The 9,507-nt window shown below is 35.9% G+C and overlaps 1 protein-coding gene across 3 annotated transcripts; it reads right to left on the minus strand.

Moving 5' to 3' along the window:
* Positions 1–528: 528 nt before the first annotated feature.
* Positions 529–9,082, minus strand: LOC124309116 (esterase FE4-like). 3 transcript variants are annotated; one of them, XM_046772391.1, is made up of 8 exons: positions 8,915–9,082; positions 6,151–6,433; positions 5,739–5,924; positions 5,453–5,652; positions 5,079–5,235; positions 3,106–3,420; positions 2,073–2,211; positions 529–1,973 (listed from the first exon to the last, which is right to left on the minus strand). In XM_046772391.1, the coding sequence occupies exons 2-8, from the start codon at positions 6,341–6,343 to the stop codon at positions 1,808–1,810; spliced, it is 1,356 nt and encodes a 451-aa protein (XP_046628347.1). In that variant the 5' UTR covers positions 6,344–6,433; positions 8,915–9,082; the 3' UTR covers positions 529–1,807. The 3 variants fall into 3 exon arrangements, with proteins under 3 accessions (XP_046628347.1, XP_046628346.1, XP_046628348.1); XM_046772390.1 differs by lacking the exon at positions 8,915–9,082 and adding an exon at positions 7,736–7,935; XM_046772392.1 differs by lacking the exon at positions 8,915–9,082 and adding an exon at positions 7,736–7,935 and having other exon boundaries at positions 1,828–1,973; positions 3,269–3,420.
* Between the last annotated feature and the right edge of the window lie 425 nt (positions 9,083–9,507).

Genomic DNA, 9,507 nt, shown 5'->3' on the forward strand with positions numbered 1-9,507 from the left:
CACTCAGACATTTATTTCAAGAATGTAAGAAGAACTTTCTTACTTTTTCTTTTTTTTTGTAGAAATATACAAATATTTTTCAAAGCAGCATTTATGTCGCAGAATGCCAGAAAAGTCAGGCTGTCGCTCACCGGCAAAACTTAGATTATTATTAATTATGAATTATAAATTTTCACAATCAACACTGCAATTTTAACAGAAACTCAAGTTGATTTCAATTCTTTGTTTGGAAACTCAGTTACTCTGTTTTTCTCTTCAATAGACCGTATAATTCATGAAAAATGCACGAACACAAAATAATAATGTTGATAGCAAGTAAAAAAATCCGTTCAACGATGTATTAAACACAAAAGAAGATTTCTTGAATTCTACACGCGAATTCTACACGTTCACGGTGTTATTTAGAAAAATGAAAAGATAAACAACGGAAACTTTAAATATTGCACTGACTTCGCAAATTTTTCAACCGCGAGTAAAAAGTATTAAAAATCCAAAACTGAACAGGAAAAAAATAATCATCAAGCGTAACTAGGACTTTTCTCGGAGGGGACCTTATTTCCGACTCTACTCTGAGCGCAATATTTATTTGAAAATTGGGACTTTTGAATCGGGCTCATATTTCCCGCAAATGCGTTTTAAAGAAAAATACGTCATTTCCGTCCCGCTATTGAGGTCAAAAAAGCTAACTTTATGGTCGAGTCAGGGATAAAATATTTTTATTTTTTCTTCTGAGAAAAAGAAGACAAGTATATACCGGGGCCAGTAATTGTTCATTAAATGACAAAGCTTCATTACAGCAATTATAATATTCGGTTTTTTTCCTTTCCAAAAACATTTAACATATCATGGGCCGTAATTTCTCTTTGAATTAGAGAAAAGAAGATATCCATATCGAATTGTTTTTTTTTTTTTTTTTCAACATATCATCTTACAATAATACTGAGAAGGTTTTTTTTCAAAAGGACACTGTTCAAATTACTTGCCGTCCTTTTTTTTTACTCTTCAAAAGTATTTTGAAGAGATTAAGATTACTTTATAATCGCTGTGGAAACGAATTTTTCAATCTCGGCCGTAAGACGCCGATGATCTTAATCCCAAGTCTAGTGAAAGGTTTGAAATAATTTCGAAGCCGTTCACGGCACTAAAAATACCGGCAGTTTTTCACCTTTTTCCGAGAAATGATTAACGACGTGAATAAGAAATTCAAATACTCGAGACGCGATCCTGACTCCAGGATAAATCAAATAATCGCGATTGCACGCCATTTGAGATGAAAGATATTCAGGCTATGATCACTCGACCATAAAACCGGTGCAATATTTTCAAGCACATTTCTTCCGATTGCAAATATGACAACTCCAACGACGAGAAAACAATTTCGCCGAGGGCTTGAAAATCAATCTAGAAATGATCGCATTCCACACATCCTAACCGAGGTAGAAAAAAATGTCTCTAGAAATATTTCCAAAATCGACAATGAAACCACTTCTTCGAAATTTCTTAAAAAATAAAGCACTAGGTTCGATGAAGGATTAAAATCATGAGAATGGAATCAGGAGTTGCAAGTGTCAACTAGAAAAGTTCGAACGGTTAATGCCGTTCAACTTTGTTGAATATGATTCATACGATGATTAACTTTCAGAGTTTCCCGTCAGACTTAGATTTTAGTTGAGGTTTGTTGGAAGTTATTCACCAGAAAAAAAAACAATATAATCCTTGACGCGAACGCGATAGCGATTCGTGTAAGTTTCACAAACTGATTAATCTTCGCGTGAAATTCAAGACACCTTGGTTAAGCGATACGTTACTAACTCTTAACGATATCAGAGATTCTCTTGAACAGCAACTCGACCTCTTCATCCGGATTTACACCAGCGGAAAGCTCCGAACCAATTTCCAAGTAATTTTTCGTTGTCCGTGTTACTGGATCCCATTTCACAGTAATTAAATCATCGATCTGGGGTGTCGGATTTCTGTTGAAAAATATCGTTGTAATCTGCTTTCGAACGTTGGCTTCACAATGTGTAAATATAACTTCGACGATCGAAGCTGTTCATTACTAAGACACTCACCCGGTTTTTGCAAAATCTGTCCACATCTTGACAAACCTATCGGACACTGTTTGCTCGATTGAGTTTGGTTCAATTTTAAGTAGATCGGCAAAGCGCAAAGGATGAAATAGATACGGGACTTCATCCTCGTGAGATGTACCTGCGAAACATAGTAGCTTACACAGAGACAGTGCTACCTTCAGCAAAACTTTTGTTCGTGTTTAAGTTTAGCGAAATATTTCATCTCACGAATGACTACCAAAAATTAATATTCTCGGATGACAGGAATCAATGCACGATGGATACACATGAGACATTCCACGTCAAATTAGTTGTCCATGTATCTCATCCCCTTCGATTCAGATCAATCTTTGGTATGATGTCAACCCTAAAGCGTGTCCGGAATTTTTTCAGATTTTCTTCACCCACTGTTGAAATTTAAACGAAATTGCGAAACCAATTACGAAAACGCGATTTTTAAAAATCTTAAAAAATTCACACAGATTCTTTGATTCAAAATGTGAGTTTTGAGCAGCACATGATAATGGAATTTCAATATTTATTATTTCTTTCACAAATTTTTAGTTTTTCTATGTCGGCATTGTATTTGCTTTTTTATTTTTTACATGCCTCGATCTAAATAGATTACAGAATCACATTATTTTCATGATTGCGTGATCTATTTAGATCGTGGAATAGAAGGAAAAAAAAAACAAAAATAAAAATAAAAATTCCAATTCTCCCATGGAAAAACTAATAATTGCGAAAGAAATAGTAAATATTGGAATCACATTTCAAATCATAGAATCCGTGTGAATTTACTCAGATTTATAAAAATAGCGTTGTCGGAATTGGTTTCTCGATTATTTTAAATTTCACCGGCGGTTAAAGAAACCTGAACAAAAATTCCGTGATCATTTGAGTCGCTATGAATATCATACTAAAAAATTATTAAAATCGTAGAGGATGAGGTTGGTATATGGACTGGCAATCTGACGCGGAATGCACCATATATTCAATACAAACAATCATATTTATGAGTGTACGTAAATACCTTTCATCGAGCTTTTGTAAACTAATTTTGTCAAGGACTTTGGACTGTCGTAAGAAAACTTGTAAAAGTACGTCGGCGTCCTCTTCTTCTGCTGATATTCAACCACTTTTTGGGTCCCGTTGAGGAAATACGTATCTCCGTAATACCGGACTAAGTCACTTACTGCATCTGTGGTTATTGGTTTATCCTTGAAGTAAAACTTTCTCAACTCATCCGCAACCTGAGATACTTTTGATGGATTTTCCATAATCAAATCTGCAGGCACCGTACGCTCGAAATTCTTATCGAGTTCTTCAAACATCCAATCATGAGGTGCTACGGACAATTGAAACACAAAATGTTTGCACGGAAGGAGAAGCAATTTCTTACCTAAAGAATTGAACGATTTTTCAGGTTAAGGGGGTATTCTAGTGTAGAAATTTGAAAAAATCGATTTTTTTTTTTTTTATATTTTCAAAGCTTAACCTTTTAAGAATGTGTCCTTGAAAGGACAAGTCAAAATTTCAATTATTTTCAGAGATATAGCTATTTTAGTGACACGTCTTCAATACTGGCTCGGCTGGAACGAATTTTACTCGAAACTTTAAACGCGTTTTTCTCAAAACTACATTTTTCAAAACGGTTGACATGATTTCTCAAGTTCTATTGAACCGATTTACTTGAAATTTGGTGAGAATCTTCTCAATACATGTCTCTATCGCACGAACCATTATTATAACGAAATAATAATTTTTACTATTTTTAAAAAATTCAGAAACGTCCAAAAAAGTAAAAAAAAAACGTATTATTTTTTCGGACAGCCGTAATTTGGCAAAAAAAAATTTTTTTTCGACTTTTTTTTGGTTAGTACGATAGCTGCATTTATGTAGATTAATAATCTTTTTTTTTTTTTTCTGATTTTGAAAATGCTTGCAATCGTGACAACATTGGCGCGCCATTTTTTTTGTACCCCCCACTTCAACAACTCATAGCACTTTCAATTTTGTATTTTTTGACTTGTTTTTTTTTTTTTTTTGTAATCGTGAAATGATAATAAACGCCTGATAAAAAAATGGATAGTAAAAATATTTTTTGTTTTTTGTTTATAGCACTTCAAAAAACACCTCAAATTCATGCCTCTACACTAGAATACCCCCTTAAGACAATGCTTGAGAGACGACAAATACGTGCAAACGGAAAGACCGTTTTCGATGGCATCAACTCTAAATATCACAAGTGAATGATAACATTCGCAAAATCAATACAAAATGTCTACATTATAAATTTCAACACACATCATTTGACAAATGGCGTTCCTACAAGTTCGTTTGTACAAGTGGCAATTTAATTAAATCAAAATTTACGGAATTGAGAGTTGAATGTATGCATGAGAAACGAACTTGAAGGAACGCCATTTGTAGAAACGGTATATATTGTGTTGATTCAACGTGTGTTCAGATAAATTATGTTGAATGTGTCTAAATAATTGACGTGTTGAATTTTTTATTTAGACATGTAACCCTGTTCGTTAATAACACAAGCCTACGAAATATAACTTTTAATTTCCCCCTCAAGTAACAATGCTTTTTTTCGGTATTTTAGGTTTGTTGAATTGAAATATAGCGTTAGTTTTGTTACAGCACATCGAGATTTATTTTTATGGAAAAATATATAGAACGAATATAAAACTGAACGCTCAAATATGCATTGAACAGCATTAGGTTCAAACAGGATTTAAGAGACTAGATAACAATCTCGATGTGCTGTAAAAAAACTAGCGCTATATTTTAATTAAAAATACCTAAACATCTCAAAAAAAAAAAAAAAAGTTTTCTCTCGAGGGAGAAATTAAAAGTTATATTTTGCAGGCCAGTGTTATTCAATGATTATCTTACTAAATATTTTCTCTCTCCTCCATAATAATACCACCGATACAGATACAGCGAGATAGTTGTCATGTACACGTGCAAAAAACTGTATTTTTTTAAACTTACTCAACAAGAACAAAATTCCCTCATGACTGTTGTAACCAATGATCACGGGTACGTCAAAACCTTCCACTGCAAGTTCTTCAGGGGGTCTCGGCATGAACGGCTCTTTGCTTTTGTCATCGACGCTCGGTCGAAATGGAGTTAAGAATTTAAACCTGTCCTAACAGACAAATGACAGCTCTTATATTCGCAAGCATTCGGACTGCTAACGTGTTGTAGAAAATGAAGACAGGATTTCACGGCGATGTCATCGTGTAAATAAGTCTTTTTGTAATAATAACGTTAATAATACTACAAGACCATCGGAGCATGTATTCAAACTCACGGATTAAATATTTGATGTTTTTTTTTCAATTTTATTCTACCGACATACTTACCTCATCAGTCTGAAATTGTTCTTGAGCTTCTATAAGCTTGGCAGCCGGAACAGTGCGCAGATACTCAACAATCTCGTGAGGATCAGTGATTTCGTTTCCAAGAACAGCGACATAGCGTCGAGCAGTTTCGACTGACAGTGGAGTCCCTATCCAAGGAAACAGCATTGTTCCGCTCTGCATAATGGCCTTGTGGAAAAGACCTAGACGTCAATGGTACTGTTCAGAAAGTTGCTCATAATAATGCACGATGAGATAATACATCGATGACGAAACGCATCTTGTATACCTTTAGAAATCGGCGATACGAGTTGATAATGCACCGAGGAACTGCCCGCACTTTCTCCGAAGAGAGTAACATTGTTTGGATCGCCACCAAACTGGGCGATGTTTTCCTTAACCCATTTCAGAGCTTCCACTTGATCTTTGAGACCCATATTACCAGGCACCACCTCGTGATCGAGTTTCAGGAAACCTTGAATTTTATTATTCTTTAGTGTTACAAATCCTTACGAGAAAGGTGTTCCAGGTCGATGTCAACGATTTGATTTCTTTCGTAATATGTTGTAGTGGACTAAAAACTAAGCGACACGTGTTTTTTTTATCTACCATTGGATAGTTTAAGGAGGTGAAACCAACCTGCAAGGTTGGGTATGTCAAGGGGCGATTTAAATGGTAAGACGAACATCGAATGGACTCACCGAAGACACCAAGTCTGTATTGTATCGAGACGATTAAAATGTCCTGCTTCATCAGGTAATCTGGACCAAACATGTCATCACCTCCATCGCCCATTATAAAAGCTCCTCCGTGAATCCAAACCATCACTGGCCGCGATCCTTTCAAAGATGTGGTTGCTACATTGAGGTACAGACAGTCTTCATCGCCGACCATGTTCGATGTTATATAGTCTATTTGAATACACTTTGGCCCCTCTTTAGAAGCATCTCGGACGCCAGTCCAAGGTCGTGGGGGTTGAGGATCCTGGTAAAGAAATTTGTGACAAATGGCAATCAAAACTGTTTTCATTGTTGATGGTTTGTGTTGAAATCAAAGTTATTACGGAAATGAAGAAATTTCTAAATTTTCGTCTGATAAATGTCAAACGAACTTTGGAATTACTGGTAATTGTTGTTTTTCAGGAAGATTCTAGGCAATCTTGTGTTTAATTGTTTATGAATTATAGATCAATCAGTTTGGCATTGTGCAAAAACTTTACTAGGACAAGTGCAATCCGGATGGTGGTTTATTGAAATATCAGCCATATTTTTTTACTATTACTTTATATGCGTGAAGTGAAAAACGACAAGTAAGTATCGGGAGTTCAAGCACTTTTCACCTGTAATTTTTCTTGCATCAATACGATCAGTGTTGGGTAGTGATTTAGTGGTTAGAGATTAACAGACATGTTTTTAGACTTTCTGAAATATTTTATCGGTCACCGTCGTTAAACTGGACCTCTCTACACCAGCAACGTGACGCGAACCTCAGTATCAACATTGAGTGAGCCGGCACTTTCGTTAACCCTTTGAATCATAGTGGTAAGTATTCTAACCACCTATTTTACATGCATTTTTTGTATATCTAGAGAAATTTTCGACATATTACTTTGCGGTTTTTTGCTGTTTCTAATGGTACATGTACTAATAGATTTTCAATACATAGGAATAAATATTGCGATACAATGTAAATTATCATTGTAAGCAACAGATTGATCGAAGATAATGGTGAAAATTCAAGTAACGACTCATTTACGATACAGTTACTCCTCTGCACGTATACACGTTTTACAGTAATTACATGTTTTTGGGGCTGCTGATTACGAATCTGAAATCGGATTTTAGAAATTAAAAATGGAGTTTCCAATATGGCGGACGATAATTTCAAACTCGACCGAGTTCGGAGAAAAAACTCTGTCCAAGGGTTTTTGAGGTCGCTGATTACGAATCTGAAATCAGATTTTGAAAATTCATTATGACGAATCCAATCAGCGAGCCCGAAAATCACTGAATATAGATTTTGACCGGATTTGAGAACACTATAAAATATGACTCAGCACAATAATGTGTGACTCAAAGGGTCAACGTTCAAGCAATCTCTATCGACACTGCCACGCTTAACTAGTAGTGCACGAGTGTGCCGTTTCTTTTTGTAGGATATTCGATAAAGAAGGATTAGTTCCATTTTAACTACCTCACTGCTCATACCTAATGATAATAATAATAATAATAATAAAAACGAAAACGACGTTTTGTAGTTTACGCATTGCACGAAACGCGGACGTACCGAAAACCTCAGATCCCCTAGAGGAGGCGCTGCAAATGGAATTCCCTTAAAAGAGATGTAAGATCCTCCAACGACACTTTTCACAATCGTACCGCGAAGCCAACCTTGTTTCACATTCACCATAGGCCCACCCATGCTTGACTATTAAAGCAATTAGACCACCCAATTCTACCGCCGTCTATGTTCATCTGGCATTGCAAACAGCTAGTCTACAACGAGTATCGACAATGCTTTATCAACAAAGCATCGAAATTCCCAGGCACGATTGTGTTATCTCAGATTAATCTTACACACACAGTTTATTTCTATGTCATGATTATCATTTTTAAATCATGTCATAATAACGTTAATAAAAAGATATGACCGACTTCCAAAAAATTACTCCAATATACCTTGGCTCTACGAACAACGATATCATTTATTTATTTTAGAGAGAACTATCTAAAACCAAGAGCGCGTATAATTTTCTGAATTTTATTTTTCATCGCCAATCGTTTTGCAGACTTATTTTCAAGATAGATGTTGAAAAAAAAATTATACGCCCTCTTGACATTAGCACTGCGATATAGGATAACGACTTTATTATGAAATTTCTTTTTATTCAATGAGTTTTTGTTACTTTTTTTTTGTCTAATGATCTGTAGATATGTATTTCAATACAGGCAAGCCGACGAAAAATGAGACCCGTCAAAGCTAATCATCAAAATCGATGAATGATCGTAAACAGCGATAAACGCTGACAAGTTATGATCGGATGGAAATTTGGATTTTCTGATCTGCGTGTCAGTGCACTAGTATCATTTTGAAAATTTCATTGGAACACAACTCGAGCGAGCAGTTTCAGTTAAAAAAATAATCATCCTTTGAAGATGATACGCAAACAGACATAAAAGAAAAAAGATACGAGACGAATTGATAACCTCCTTCTTTTGAAGTCGGTCAAAAGTAGACATCAACGATATCATGAGCCACTACTCTACGTCATCATGCACTGTTGTAAACTAAAACCAAAGTAAACACTTCAGGGTAATCCAAGAAGGCCGTGCATGATAAATAAGCAATTATGTAATATCAAGTTCAACTCAAGGTGATAATCGAGGTCGGTGAAAAATTGTTAAGCTCGTGAAGCAATACGCCGTAAACTTTGAGTTAACAATGTTCGACATTCTAATTTCTTACCGACAAGCTACCACTTCTATGAGAAAGGTGTTATTCGTTCTCTCTGACCAATCAGCCGGAAGCTACGATCAAGGTCGAAAAATGTTACACTGAAGCCTGGAGGGTGATGGGAGGTTACGACTGGGTTAACGGCTCAATGATGTGCATTCTGGTCTGCCTGTCGACTTGTTGATAATGAACGTGGCACCCACGGTATCCAAATCCCACGCACACTGCAAAGGTCACTAGGTTACTGGCTGATGGCAGATGAGGGCAAGCTCGTGAAATGTGGCTGGGCTCTAACTCGAGGGCAATAATAATCGTTGCGGATACTGGAATACAGAGAAAATTTGTATCTCACTTGACAAATTACGACGGACAAGCTCGTTCATCATTTTCAACAGTAGTGTTCCAGAGATTCGCCAAATCGACTGTTCAGCTTGTTCCATATCAGGCTCAAACGCATCTACGTGGATTTGTTAATTGCCTTGACAACCTTGACAAACCTCTGTGTATAATAGCTAATTTTCAATGTATCAGCTGACACCTAAACTGTTTTATAGCAATCGGAGAGAATGATTTTTGGAATCTACTTGCCTTCACGAAGACTACAA

Source organism: Neodiprion virginianus, chromosome 7 (genome assembly GCF_021901495.1).
Source record: "Neodiprion virginianus isolate iyNeoVirg1 chromosome 7, iyNeoVirg1.1, whole genome shotgun sequence".
NCBI classification, from domain to species: domain Eukaryota; kingdom Metazoa; phylum Arthropoda; class Insecta; order Hymenoptera; family Diprionidae; genus Neodiprion; species Neodiprion virginianus.

What these genes read in the sequence shown, in the direction of transcription:
- LOC124309116 (XM_046772390.1), bottom strand. Translation starts at nt 7,870, where the DNA reads ATGGGTGGGCCTATGGTGAATGTGAAACAAGGTTGGCTTCGCGGTACG. An exon ending in AACAATTTCAGACTGATGAG is followed by an intron (nt 5,236 to 5,452) that starts GTAAGTATGTCG and finishes TTTGTCTGTTAG; the next exon opens with GACAGGTTTAAATTCTTAAC. An exon ending in GGGAATTTTGTTCTTGTTGA is followed by an intron (nt 3,421 to 5,078) that starts GTAAGTTTAAAA and finishes AATTGTCCGTAG; the next exon opens with CACCTCATGATTGGATGTTT.